Source organism: Nerophis lumbriciformis, linkage group LG02 (genome assembly GCF_033978685.3).
Source record: "Nerophis lumbriciformis linkage group LG02, RoL_Nlum_v2.1, whole genome shotgun sequence".
NCBI lineage: Eukaryota > Metazoa > Chordata > Actinopteri > Syngnathiformes > Syngnathidae > Nerophis > Nerophis lumbriciformis.
In genome coordinates, this window is record NC_084549.2 from 691,249 (window position 1) to 708,287 (window position 17,039).

The window sequence follows — 17,039 nt, forward strand, 5'->3', positions numbered from 1 at the left end:
ACACCTTTTCATTTACTATTTGCTACTTCAACTTTACACATCACAAACAAGGTAAATTCAGATTGCTATTGTTGTTAGCATAAATGAATTGGATTTAACATAGAGAAAATTAGCATCAGGGCTAACGGAGAAGGCTTACCGGGAAGGCTGAGGAGAAGCTTGGTAAGGTCTATTCAGGTGTACTGGAGAGGAGGCTATGCCGGATAGTCGAACCTCGGATTCAGGAGGAACAGTGTGGTTTTCGTCCTGGTCGTGGAACTGTGGACCAGCTCTATACTCTCGGCAGGGTCCTTGAGGGTGCATGGGAGTTTGCCCAACCAGTCTACATGTGTTTTGTGGACTTGGAGAAGGCATTCGACCGTGTCCCTCGGGAAGTCCTGTGGGGAGTGCTCAGAGAGTATGGGGTAACGGACTGTCTGATTGTGGCGGTCCGCTCCCTGTATGCTCAGTGCCAGAGCTTGGTCCGCATTGCCGGCAGTAAGTCGGACACGTTTCCAGTGAGGGTTGGACTCCGCCAAGGCTGCCCTTTGTCACCCATTCTGTTCTGAACTTTTATGGACAGAATTTCTAGGCGCAGTCAAGACGTTGAGGGGATCCGGTTTGGTAGCTGCAGGATTAGGTCTCTGCTTTTTGCAGATGATGTGGTCCTGATGGCTTCATCTGGCCAGGATCTTCAGCTCTCACTGGATCGGTTCGCAGCCGAGTGTGAAGCGACTGGGATGAGAATCAGCACCTCCAAGTCCGAGTCCATGGTTCTCGCCCGGAAAAGGGTGGAGTGCCATCTCCGGGTTGGGGAGGAGATCTTGCCCCTAGTGGAGGAGTTCAAGTACCTCGGAGTCTTGTTCACGAGTGAGGGAAGAGTGGATCGTGAGATCGACAGGCGGATCGGTGCGGCGTCTTCAGTAATGCGGACGCTGTATCGATCCGTTGTGGTGAAGAAGGAGCTGAGCCGGAAGGCAAAGCTCTCAATTTACCGGTCGATCTACGTTCCCATCCTCACCTATGGTCATGAGCTTTGGGTTATGACCGAAAGGACAAGATCACGGGTACAAGCGGCCGAAATGAGTTTCCTCCGCCGGGTGGCGGGGCTCTCCCTTAGAGAAAGGGTGAGAAGCTCTGCCATCCGGGGGGAGCTCAAAGTAAAGCCGCTGCTCCTCCACATGGAGAGGAGCCAGATGAGGTGGTTCGGGCATCTGGTCAGGATGCCACCCGAACGCCTCTCTAGGGAGGTGTTTAGGGCACGTCCGACCGGTAGGAGGCCGCGGGGAAGACCCAGGACACGTTGGGAAGACTATGTCTCCCGGCTGGCCTGGGAACGCCTCGGGGTCCCACAGGAAGAGCTGGACGAAGTGGCTGGGGAGAGGGAAGTCTGGGCTTCCCTGCTTAGGCTGCTGCCCCCGCGACCCGACCTCGGATAAGCGGAAGAAAATGGATGGATGGATGGATGGGGCTAACGGAGAAATATGTTGGGTTCATTATGAGATTGTGGTGGTACATAAACCTAGCTAGCTAGAGATATTGGCCCTAAAATCATGGAACAAGTACAGGAACAGCTAGCTAGCTGCTGGAGTAGTCTACAGTCATACAGTAACAAGCAATATTACACTTAAATACCATACATCAAATATATTTACCCCATCAACACTTACCTGACTGGATGAAGTCCTTGGGCTCAAATACTAGTGTGGCCTCAATAGCCCTGCTGTAGTGTGTAGCATGCTGGCAATTATCTGGCCATGTGATGGAGGAATGCACAGTGCAGGGTTGAAATTCTACTGAATTGGCATGAAATCAGGTTGTTTGAGCTAATAATCATGCTGCAAGATCTAGCATGTTGCATTCAATGTTTATTATCCTGAATTTCCCGTTAATTCCATGGAAAGTTTCCAACCCTCGTATGGAAGCAGCATTGGAAGAGCTGACATATGGTTTCTGAATTTTAAACGCACGCACACACACACACACACACACACACACACACACACACACACACACACACACACACACACACACACACACACACACACACACACACACACAAGCCCTACTAATCTTGCAGGCTTTGTGTAGACAATGTTAGATAGTGTGGTGACATGTTATCATTCACGGTCATAAAGTATACGCTTACAAAAAAAGAGCGTAACCGTGGCGATGTGACGGCGCTAGTGCTCTGTGTATCCTCACATGGCGGTGATCATCATCATCATCCTGTTCTTTCAGCGTGCTCCAGGGAGACGGACAAAGTATGCAAGTTGTCTTCTGAAGACAACCTGCAGCCCTTCAAGGACAAGATGGCCGGCTTCGTGAGCCAAGGTGAGTGGGTTACTCTCGCCCGTCACGTTTCTGGAGGCGGGCGTTCCCATCTTTTGCCCTTATTTCCCCTTCACATTCCTGTATTTCTCCCTTATTAAAACGTACTGTATAATAGACTGTATTTATATTATTCACATGTGAATAACATAAATACAGTCTATTATACAGCATTATTCACATGTGAATAATATAAATACAGTCTATTATATTAACATAAATTCAGTCTATTATACAGCATTATTCACATGTGAATAACATAAATACAGTCTATTATACAGCATTATTCACATGTGAATAATATAAGTACAGTATATTATACAGCATTATTCACATGTGAATAATATAAATACAGTCTATTATACAGCATTATTCACATGTGAATAATATAAATACAGTCTATTATACAGCATTATTCACATGTGAATAACATAAATAGTCTATTATACAGCATTATTCACATGTGAATAATATAAATACAGTCTATTATACAGCATTATTCACATGTGAATAACATAAATAAAGTCTATTATACAGCATTATTCACATGTGAATAACATAAATACAGTCTATTATTCAGCATTATTTACGTGTGAATAATATAAATACAGTCTATTATACAGCATTATTCACGTGTGAATAACAAAAATACAGTCTATTATACAGCATTATTCACATGTGGATAATATAAGTGCAGTCTATTATACAGCATTATTCATGTGTGAACAATATAAATACAGTCTATTATACAGCATTATTCACATGTGAATAACATAAATACAGTCTATTATACAGAATTATTCACAAGTGAATAATATAAGTACAGTCTATTATACAGCATTATTCACATGTGAATAACAAAAATACAGTCTATTATACAGCATTATTCACATGTGGATAATATAAGTGCAGTCTATTATACAGCATTATTCACATGTGAATAACATAAATACAGTCTACTATACAGCATTATTCACGTGTGAACAATATAAGTACAGTCTATTATACAGCATTATTCACATGTGAATAACATAAATGCAGTCTATTATACAGCATTATTCACATGTGAATAACATAAATACAGTCTATTATACAGCATTATTCACATGTGAATACTATAAATACAGTCTATTATACAGCATTATTCACATGTGAATAATATAAATACAGTCTATTATACAGCATTATTCACATGTGAATAACATAAATACAGTCTATTATACAGCATTATTCACATGTGAATAATATAAATACAGTCTATTGTACAGCATTATTCACATGTGAATAATATAAATACAGTCTATTATACAGCATTATTCACATGTGAATAACATAAATACAGTCTATTATACAGCATTATTCACATGTGGATAATATAAGTACAGTCTATTATACAGCATTATTCACATGTGAATAACATAAATACAGTCTATTATACAGCATTATTCACGTGTGAACAATATAAATACAGTCTATTATACAGCATTATTCACATGTGAATAACATAAATACAGTCTATTATACAGCATTATTCACATGTGAATAACATAAATACAGTCTATTATACAGCATTATTCACGTGTGAATATCATAAATACAGTCTATTATACAGCATTATTTACGTGTGAATAATATAAATAGTCTATTATACAGCATTATTCACGTGTGAATAACAAAAATACAGTCTATTATACAGCATTATTCACATGTGGATAATATAAGTGCAGTCTATTACACAGCATTATTCACATGTGAATAATATAAATATAGTCTATTATACAGCATTATTCACATGTGAATAACACAAATACAGTCTATTATACAGCATTATTCACATGTGAATAATATAAATACAGTCTATTATACAGCATTATTCACATGTGAATAACACAAATACAGTCTATTATACAGCATTATTCACGTGTGAATAATATAAATACAGTCTATTATACAGCATTATTCACATGTGAATAACATAAATACAGTCTATTATACAGCATTATTCACATGTGAATAACATAAATACAGTCTATTATACAGCATTATTCACATGTGAATCATTTAAATACAGTCTATTATACAGCATTGTTCACATGTGAATAACATAAATACAGTCTATTATACAGCATTATTCACATGTGAATAATATAAATACAGTCTATTATACAGCATTATTCACATGTGAATAATATAAATACAGTCTATTATACAGCATTATTCACATGTGAATAACACAAATACAGTATATTATACAGCATTATTCACATGTGAATAATATAAATACAGTCTATTTTACAGCATTATTCACATGTGAATAACACAAATACAGTCTATTATACAGCATTATTCACATGTGAATAACATAAATACAGTCTATTATACAGCATTATTCACATGTGAATAATATAAATACAGTCTATTTTACAGCATTATTCACATGTGAATAGCATAAATACAGTCTATTATACAGAATTATTCACAAGTGAATAATATAAGTACAGTCTATTATACAGCATTATTCACATGTGAATAACATAAATACAGTCTATTATACAGCATTATTCACGTGTGAATATCATAAATACAGTCTATTATACAGCATTATTTACGTGTGAATAATATAAATAGTCTATTATACAGCATTATTCACGTGTGAATAACAAAAATACAGTCTATTATACAGCATTATTCACATGTGGATAATATAAGTGCAGTCTATTATACAGCATTATTCACATGTGAATAATATAAATATAGTCTATTATACAACATTATTCACATGTGAATAACACAAATACAGTCTATTATACAGCATTATTCACATGTGAATAATATAAATACAGTCTATTATACAGCATTATTCACATGTGAATAACACAAATACAGTCTATTATACAGCATTATTCACATGTGAATAATATAAATAGTCTATTATACAGCATTATTCACATGTGAATAACATAAATACAGTCTATTATACAGCATTATTCACATGTGAATAACATAAATACAGTCTATTATACAGCATTATTCACATGTGAATCATTTAAATACAGTCTATTATACAGCATTGTTCACATGTGAATAACATAAATACAGTCTATTATACAGCATTATTAACGTGTGAATATCATAAATACAGTCTATTATACAGCATTATTTACGTGTGAATAATATAAATAGTCTATTATACAGCATTATTCACGTGTGAATAACAAAAATACAGTCTATTATACAGCATTATTCACATGTGGATAATATAAGTGCAGTCTATTATACAGCATTACTCACATGTGAATAATATAAATATAGTCTATTATACAGCATTATTCACATGTGAATAACACAAATACAGTCTATTATACAGCATTATTCACATGTGAATAATATAAATACAGTCTATTATACAGCATTATTCACATGTGAATAACACAAATACAGTCTATTATACAGCATTATTCACATGTGAATAATATAAATACAGTCTATTATACAGCATTATTCACATGTGAATAACATAAATACAGTCTATTATACAGCATTATTCACATGTGAATAACATAAATACAGTCTATTATACAGCATTATTCACATGTGAATCATTTAAATACAGTCTATTATACAGCATTGTTCACATGTGAATAACATAAATACAGTCTATTATACAGCATTATTCACATGTGAATAATATAAATACAGTCTATTATACAGCATTATTCACATGTGAATAATATAAATACAGTCTATTATACAGCATTATTCACATGTGAATAACACAAATACAGTCTATTATACAGCATTATTCACATGTGAATAATATAAATACAGTCTATTTTACAGCATTATTCACATGTGAATAACACAAATACAGTCTATTATACAGCATTATTCACATGTGAATAACATAAATACAGTCTATTATACAGCATTATTCACATGTGAATAATATAAATACAGTCTATTTTACAGCATTATTCACATGTGAATAGCATAAATACAGTCTATTATACAGAATTATTCACAAGTGAATAATATAAGTACAGTCTATTATACAGCATTATTCACATGTGAATAACATAAATGCAGTCTATTATACAGCATTATTCACATGTGAATAACATAAATACAGTCTATTATACAGCATTATTCACATGTGAATAACATAAATACAGTCTATTATACAGCATTATTCACATGTGAATAACATAAATACAGTCTATTATACAGCATTATTCACATGTGAATAACATAAATACAGTCTATTATACAGCATTATTCACATGTGAATAACATAAATACAGTCTATTATACAGCATTATTCACATGTGAATAATATAAATACAGTCTATTATACAGCATTATTCACATGTGAATAACATAAATACAGTCTATTATACAGCATTATTCACATGTGAATAACATAAATACAGTCTATTATACAGCATTATTCACATGTGAATAACATAAATACAGTCTATTATACAGCATTATTTACGTGTGAATAATATAAATACAGTCTATTATACAGCATTATTCACGTGTGAATAACAAAAATACAGTCTATTATACAGCATTATTCACATGTGAATAAAATAAATACAGTCTATTATACAGCATTATTCACATGTGAATAACATGAATACAGTCTATTATACAGCATTATTCACATGTGAATAACATAAATACAGTCTATTATACAGCATTATTCACATGTGAATAACATAAATACAGTCTATTATACAGCATTATTCACATGTGAATAATATAAATACAGTCTATTATACAGCATTATTTGCCCCCGCGACCCCAAAGGGAATAAGCGGTAGAAAATGGATGGATGGATGGATTCACATGTGAATAACATAAATACAGTCTATTATACAGCATTATTCACATGTGAATAATATAAATAGTCTATTATACAGCATTATTCACATGTGAATAATATAAATACAGTCTATTATACAGCATTATTCACATGTGAATAACATAAATACAGTCTATTATACAGCATTATTCACATGTGAATAACATAAATACAGTCTATTATACAGCATTATTTACGTGTGAATAATATAAATACAGTCTATTATACAGCATTATTCACGTGTGAATAACAAAAATACAGTCTATTATACAGCATTATTCACATGTGAATAAAATAAATACAGTCTATTATACAGCATTATTCACATGTGAATAACATGAATACAGTCTATTATACAGCATTATTCACATGTGAATAACATAAATACAGTCTATTATACAGCATTATTCACATGTGAATAACATAAATACAGTCTATTATACAGCATTATTCACATGTGAATAACATAAATACAGTCTATTATACAGCATTATTCACATGTGAATAACATAAATACAGTCTATTATACAGCATTATTCACATGTGAATAACATAAATACAGTCTATTATACAGCATTATTCACATGTGAATAACATAAATACAGTCTATTATACAGCATTATTCACATGTGGATAACATAAATACAGTCTATTATACAGCATTATTCACATGTGAATAATATAAATACAGTCTATTATACAGCATTATTCACATGTGAATAATATAAATACAGTCTATTATATTAACATAAATACAGTCTATTATTCAGCATTATTCACATGTGAATAATATAAGTACAGTATATTATACAGCATTATTCACATGTGAATAACATAAATACAGTCTATTATACAGCATTATTCACATGTGAATCATTTAAATACAGTCTATTATACAGCATTGTTCACATGTGAATAACATAAATACAGTCTATTATACAGCATTATTAACGTGTGAATATCATAAATACAGTCTATTATACAGCATTATTTACGTGTGAATAATATAAATAGTCTATTATACAGCATTATTCACGTGTGAATAACAAAAATACAGTCTATTATACAGCATTATTCACATGTGGATAATATAAGTGCAGTCTATTATACAGCATTACTCACATGTGAATAATATAAATATAGTCTATTATACAGCATTATTCACATGTGAATAACACAAATACAGTCTATTATACAGCATTATTCACATGTGAATAATATAAATACAGTCTATTATACAGCATTATTCACATGTGAATAACACAAATACAGTCTATTATACAGCATTATTCACATGTGAATAATATAAATACAGTCTATTATACAGCATTATTCACATGTGAATAACATAAATACAGTCTATTATACAGCATTATTCACATGTGAATAACATAAATACAGTCTATTATACAGCATTATTCACATGTGAATCATTTAAATACAGTCTATTATACAGCATTGTTCACATGTGAATAACATAAATACAGTCTATTATACAGCATTATTCACATGTGAATAATATAAATACAGTCTATTATACAGCATTATTCACATGTGAATAATATAAATACAGTCTATTATACAGCATTATTCACATGTGAATAACACAAATACAGTCTATTATACAGCATTATTCACATGTGAATAATATAAATACAGTCTATTTTACAGCATTATTCACATGTGAATAACACAAATACAGTCTATTATACAGCATTATTCACATGTGAATAACATAAATACAGTCTATTATACAGCATTATTCACATGTGAATAATATAAATACAGTCTATTTTACAGCATTATTCACATGTGAATAGCATAAATACAGTCTATTATACAGAATTATTCACAAGTGAATAATATAAGTACAGTCTATTATACAGCATTATTCACATGTGAATAACATAAATGCAGTCTATTATACAGCATTATTCACATGTGAATAACATAAATACAGTCTATTATACAGCATTATTCACATGTGAATAACATAAATACAGTCTATTATACAGCATTATTCACATGTGAATAACATAAATACAGTCTATTATACAGCATTATTCACATGTGAATAACATAAATACAGTCTATTATACAGCATTATTCACATGTGAATAACATAAATACAGTCTATTATACAGCATTATTCACATGTGAATAATATAAATACAGTCTATTATACAGCATTATTCACATGTGAATAACATAAATACAGTCTATTATACAGCATTATTCACATGTGAATAACATAAATACAGTCTATTATACAGCATTATTCACATGTGAATAACATAAATACAGTCTATTATACAGCATTATTTACGTGTGAATAATATAAATACAGTCTATTATACAGCATTATTCACGTGTGAATAACAAAAATACAGTCTATTATACAGCATTATTCACATGTGAATAAAATAAATACAGTCTATTATACAGCATTATTCACATGTGAATAACATGAATACAGTCTATTATACAGCATTATTCACATGTGAATAACATAAATACAGTCTATTATACAGCATTATTCACATGTGAATAACATAAATACAGTCTATTATACAGCATTATTCACATGTGAATAATATAAATACAGTCTATTATACAGCATTATTTGCCCCCGCGACCCCAAAGGGAATAAGCGGTAGAAAATGGATGGATGGATGGATTCACATGTGAATAACATAAATACAGTCTATTATACAGCATTATTCACATGTGAATAATATAAATAGTCTATTATACAGCATTATTCACATGTGAATAATATAAATACAGTCTATTATACAGCATTATTCACATGTGAATAACATAAATACAGTCTATTATACAGCATTATTCACATGTGAATAACATAAATACAGTCTATTATACAGCATTATTTACGTGTGAATAATATAAATACAGTCTATTATACAGCATTATTCACGTGTGAATAACAAAAATACAGTCTATTATACAGCATTATTCACATGTGAATAAAATAAATACAGTCTATTATACAGCATTATTCACATGTGAATAACATGAATACAGTCTATTATACAGCATTATTCACATGTGAATAACATAAATACAGTCTATTATACAGCATTATTCACATGTGAATAACATAAATACAGTCTATTATACAGCATTATTCACATGTGAATAACATAAATACAGTCTATTATACAGCATTATTCACATGTGAATAACATAAATACAGTCTATTATACAGCATTATTCACATGTGAATAACATAAATACAGTCTATTATACAGCATTATTCACATGTGAATAACATAAATACAGTCTATTATACAGCATTATTCACATGTGGATAACATAAATACAGTCTATTATACAGCATTATTCACATGTGAATAATATAAATACAGTCTATTATACAGCATTATTCACATGTGAATAATATAAATACAGTCTATTATATTAACATAAATACAGTCTATTATTCAGCATTATTCACATGTGAATAATATAAGTACAGTATATTATACAGCATTATTCACATGTGAATAACATAAATGCAGTCTATTATACAGCATTAAAGATAATAAAACTGTTTCCAAACAGCTTACAAAAGATATGTCGTGTCAGGTATTTTCTGTATTTATTTCCTGTCCAGCGCTCTTATTTCTGTTCACTTCCTGTCCGTTACACCACTCTGGCCTGAGCGCTGTTTACCTCACCTGTGCCTGTTTGGCAGTCTGAGTGCACCTGTTTCGTGGTTGCCAATCAGGCTGCTTTATAAGCCAGCCAGCGCTAGAAGATTGCCTTGGTTTCGGACAAGGTCACTAGTGTTGCGGATTAAATACTTGTCTTACCGCAGTGCTTCTCAAATATTGTCTGTTACACTCCCCCAGGAAGAAGAACATATTTTGTGACTGTAAATGATACTTTGTATATAAAATAGTTATAAGTGTACCTCTGCATGACGCTGTAAGATTATTAACAATAATGGAAACAACACACTGGTCTTTCCCTGTCCCCCATTGTGGTTCCTGTGAAGCCAAGTGCTTAATATGCTTCATCATATTCTGCTACGGCAAAAAAACATCTTCCCCGAGGTCCCACGTGCTTTCTCTGGCATTGTACCGCGCCCCCTCTGGCTTTGTACCACGCCCCCTCTGGCATTGTACCGCGCCCCCTCTGGCATTGTACCGCGCTTCCTCTGGCATTGTACCGCGCCCCCTCTGGCTTTGTACCACGCCCCCTCTGACATTGTACCACGCCCCCTCTGGCATTGTACCGCGCTCCCTCTGGCATTGTACCGCGCTTCCTCTGGCATTGTACCACGCCCCCTCTGGCATTGTACCGCGCCCCCTGTGGCATTGTACCGCGCCCCCTCTGGCATTGTACCACGCCCCCTCTGGCATTGTACCGCGCCCCCTGTGGCATTGTACCGCGCCCCCTCTGGCTTTGTACCGCGCCCCCTGTGGCATTGTACCGCGCCCCCTCTGGCATTGTACCACGCCCCCTCTGGCTTTGTACCGCGCCCCCTCTGGCATTGTACCGCGCCCCCTCTGGCTTTGTACCGCGCCACCTCTGGCATTGTACCGCGCTTCCTCTGGCATTGTACCGCGCCCTCTCTGACTTTGTACCGCGCCCCCTGTGGCATTGTACCACGCCCCCTCTGGCTTTGTACCGCGCCCCCTCTGGCATTGTACCGCGCCCCCTCTGGCTTTGTACCGCGCCCCCTCTGGCATTGTACCGCGCCCCCTCTGGCTTTGTACCGCGCCCCCTCTGGAATTGTACCACGCCCCCTCTGGCATTGTACCGCGCCCCCTCTGGCATTGTACCGCCCCTCCACCCCAGGGGGGCCCTCCCCATTATTTGTCTTACCTGCACAATTGTCCCCTGCACCTTAGGTCACAACTACTGCAGCAATGTGTGAGCTCGACAAAAGCAGATCGAGCTCAACTCCAAACCAATCCCAGCTTTGCAAACTTACACAGCAATTGAGAAGACATAGAAATACAATGAGAAAAAATTAGGAAAACCTAAAATGTACAAGATCAACCATATTAATAATGATACCAATATCAATAATAGTGTTGTTTAATTGTTTTTCATTAAAACAATGATTCTTAAAAAAAGAAATACCGTATTTTCCGCACCATAAGGCGCCCTGGGTTATAAGCCGCGCCTTCAATGAACGGCATATTTCAAAACTTTGTCCACCTATAAGCCGCCCCGTGTTGTAAGCCGCATCTAACTGCGCTAAAGGAATGTCAAAAAAACAGTCAGATAGGTCAGTCAAACTTTAATAATATATTAAAAACCAGCGTTCTAACAACTCTGTTCACTCCCAAAATGTACGGTAATGTGCAAATGTGCAATCACAAACATAGTAAAATTCAAAATAGTGCAGAGCAATAGCAACATAATGTTGCTCGAACGTTAATGTCACAACACAGAAAATAAACATAACGCTCACTTTCTGAAGTTATTCTTCATTCATAAATCCCTCGAATTCTTCTCCTTCGGTGTCCGAATTAAAAAGTTGGGCGAATACGGGATCCAAAATGGCCGGCTCCGTCTCGTCGAAGTCATCGGAGTGGCAGATGTTGGCGTATGTCGTCCGGCGCTGTCTCCCTGTCTTAGCGAAGGTGTGTTCGCCTTCGGTCATCCATTGTTCCCACGCCGTTCGCAGTCGTGCTTTAAATGCCTTGTTGACACCAATATCCAGCGGTTGGAGTTCTTTGGTTAATCCACCCGGAATGACGGCGAGTGTTGTATTTGTGTGCTTCACTTGTTTTTTGACACCATCTGTGATGTAAGTTTAAATTCTGCGTTATACGCGTGTCGCTTAGTAGGAGCCATTATGTGGTCTTTACAGATGTAAACACACAAAGGAAATGAAACGTAATACCCGCGCGCTTCTTCTTCTACGGGGGCGGGTGGTTGCTTACCGTAGAAGAAGAAGCGCTTCCTCTTCTATGGGGGCGGGTGCTTACCTTGGCAGTTGCTTACCATAGAAGAAGAAGCGCTTCCTCTTCTACGGGGAAAAAAGATGGCGGCTGTTTACCGTAGTTGCGAGACCGAAACTTTATGAAAATAAATATTTATATTAATCCATATATAAGGCGCACCGGGTTATAAGCCGCACTGTCAGCTTTTGTGAAAATTTGTGGGTTTTAGGTGCGGCTTATAGTGCGGAAAATACGGTACATATATTCAAATTGATTATTAAAAATGATGAATCAATTTAGAATCTGAAGAAATAAAGCCTTCAGTTCTGTACTACTGAAAACTACAAACCACTTTAGTCATGTTTTTATTTACAGAGTCATTATTTTAGAATATTTAAAAGTTTTATTTTAGATTAAACGTATTCAATTTATTATGTATTGCTATTTTTCTATTTTATGTATTCAATTCAATTAATGTATTTACTTTATGTATATTTTAAATGAGTATGTATGTATATTCATGCCTTTGTTTCTTTTCCACGAATACACAATTGTCTGCCATGAATGCAAAAGGAAGAAGAAGTACGTTGTTGAACTCTTCTTCTCCTATCTCTGCAGCCATCTAAACCAAATAAACCCTCACAATGAGATGTTTACCAAAAGGGCTTTTAAACCGATGATGATGATGATGATGATGATGAATTGACGGCAAAAAAACCAACTTGCCCTTCAAGTACTTAAGTACTTGACCCTATGCTGTGTCACGCTGCTCAATGTACAGCATGAACTACTTGTTCATCACACACACATCATACACACATCGTACACCAGTGACGTGCGGTGAGGTTGATGGCTGGTGAGGCACTGACTTCATCACAGTCAGATTTACAAACATATGAACCCTAAAGAGTATCTTATTCACCATTTGATTGGCAGCAGTTAACGGGTTATGTTTAAAAGCTCATACCAGCATTCTTCCCTGCTTGGCACTCAGCATCAAGGCTTGGAATTGGGGGTTAAATCACCAAAAATTATTCCCAGGCTGCTGCCCACTGCTCCCCTCACCTCCCAGGGGGTGATCAAGGGGATGGGTCAAATGCAGAGGACAAATTTCACCACACCTAGTGTGTGTGTGACAATCATTGCTACTTTTACTTAACTTTAACTTTACACATACAAACTGTAGCACACAAAAAAGCACATTTAATAAAAAAAACTTTATTATGGTCTTACCTTTACTTATAAATGAAGTCCATGCGCCGCTGTTGTGCTGGATTAATGCACCCCCTGACGGGAGTGTTATATCAACTAAAGCCCTCACCTCAACTTTCCACGTGCAAGATTGAATCTATTTAAAAAAGTGTAACCGAGGGTTTATAAATGTCGCCAATACTGTATGTAACTACAAAATAACAAACACGGAGGCTCCAGTTTACACGAGGACCACTTTATTTACCTTCTTTCAAAAACCTCCGCTCCACTCCAACGTGTCAAAATTCCCCTCTCAGCGCCTTCAAAATAAGAGCTCAAGGCATATACTGTATAACAGCGCATAACAGGAACTTAACATCACAAAGAGGAAAGCCCATAAAAATAGGTTACAAAAGTTATTTAATAAGAAGCCAAAAAGTGCAAAAACAATAATGTTGGTGTTGGAGGAGTTGTGAATTAGATACACCTGCAGTCTGCAGGTGTATCTAATGTTGTGGCCCTGCAGTCATTCACAATTCCTCCAACACGAACATTATTGTTTTTGCACTTTTTGGCTTCTTATGAAATAACTTTTTTAAATAGATTCAATCTTGCACATGGAAAGTTTAAGTGTGGGCTTTAGTTGATATAACACTCCCGTCAGGGGGTGCATTCTACGGCGGGGGTGCAGGAGGCGGGATTACTGGAGCCTCAGCCAGTGCGTCTTTTGCATCCGTTTTATGATCGCTCAGCACAAGAAATACGTTACACACATACAGTTGTTGACAAAATACACTGTACATTATATACCTCAGCTAACTAAACTATGGAAATGTATAATATAATTCATATAGCAATACGGTCTCACTGCACAGCAGGCCAGCAGTTAGCCGAGTCATTGCGCAATCCATGTTGAGGCACTGAGTGAGGTGCCTCAACTGGCTGCTGATCACCGCACCGTCTCTTCTCAGTATTTCAACGGCAAATGTGAAAATTCAGCGATTTTGAATAAAAATAATCTAAAACTGGTGAAGTTAAATGGAAAATAACTTTATAGTATAATCACTGGATACATATAACAATTTAATAAAAAAAAAATATTTTTACATTTTTTTTCTTTCCATGATGGCAGGTGAGGCCCCGCCTCACCTGCCTCTAGTGACCGCACGTCACTGTCGTACACACTGTTACACAATGTACAGCATGAGCTACTTGTTCATCACACATCGTACACACATCGTACACACATCGTACACACTGTTACACAATGTACACAATGTACAGCATGAGCTACTCGTTCTTCACACATCGTACACACACACACACATCGTACACACTGTTACACAATGTACACAATGTACAGCATGAGCTACTTGTTCATCACAAATCGTACACACACATCGTACACACATCGTACACACATCGTACACACTGTTACACAATGTACACAATGTACAGCATGAGCTACTCGTTCTTCACACATCGTACACACACACACACACACACACACACACACATCGTACACACTGTTACACAATGTACACAATGTACAGCATGAGCTACTTATTCATCACACATCGTACACACATCGTACACACTGTTACACAATGTACATAATGCACAACATGAACTACTTGTTCATCACACATCGTACACACATCGTACACAATGTTACATAACGTACACAATGTTGTTCATCAGACATCGTACACAATGTTACACAATGATGTTCATCAGACATCGTACACAGTGTTACACAATGTTGTTCATTACACATCGTACATGTTGTTACACAATGTTGTTCATCAGACATCGTACACGTTGTTACACAATGTACACAATGTTGTTCATCACACATCGTACACGTTGTTACACAACGTACACAATGTTGTTCATCACACATCGTACACAATGTTACACAACATACACAATGTTGTTCATCAGACATCGTACACATTGTTACACAACGTACACAATGTTGTTCATCAGACATCGTACACAATGTTACACGATGTTGTTTATCAGACATCGTACGCAATGTTACACAATGTTGTTCATCTGACATCGTACACAATGTTACACAATGTTGTTCATCAGACATTGTACGCAACGTACACAATGTTGTTCACCAGACATCATACACAATGTTACACAATGTTGTTCATCAGACATCGTACACAATGTTACACAATGTACACTATGTTGTTCATCACACATCGTACACGTTGTTACACAACGTACACACTGTTGTTCATCAGACATCGTACACAATATTACACAATGTTGTTCATCAGACATCGTACACAATGTTACACAATGTACACAATGTTGTTCATCACACATCGTACACGTTGTTACACAACGTACACAATGTTGTTCATCAGACATCGTACACGTTGTTACACAACGTACATAATGTTGTTCATCACACATCACACACGCTGTTACACAACGTACATAATGTTGTTCATCACACATCGTACACGTTGTTACACAATGCACACAATGTTGTTCATCACACATCGTACACGTTGTTACACAACGTACACAATGTTGTTCATCACACATCGTACACGCTGTTACACAACGTACATAATCTTGTTCATCACACATCGTACACAATGTTACACAATGTTGTTCATCAGACATCGTACACAATGTTACACAATGTTGTTCATCAGACATTGTACGCAATGTTACACAATGTTGTTCATCACACATCGTACACGTTGTTACACAATGTACAT

At 35.6% G+C, this 17,039-nt stretch overlaps 1 protein-coding gene across 1 annotated transcript in view; it reads left to right on the top strand.

Annotated features, from left to right (window-relative positions):
- Positions 1-17,039, top strand: part of fmn2a (formin 2a) — a 157,503-nt gene that overhangs the window by 98,848 nt on the left and 41,616 nt on the right. Inside the window, exon 13 of the mRNA XM_061925252.1 lies at positions 2,221-2,313. Coding sequence (XP_061781236.1) covers positions 2,221-2,313 — 93 coding nt within the window. The remainder of the gene's footprint in view (positions 1-2,220; positions 2,314-17,039) is intronic.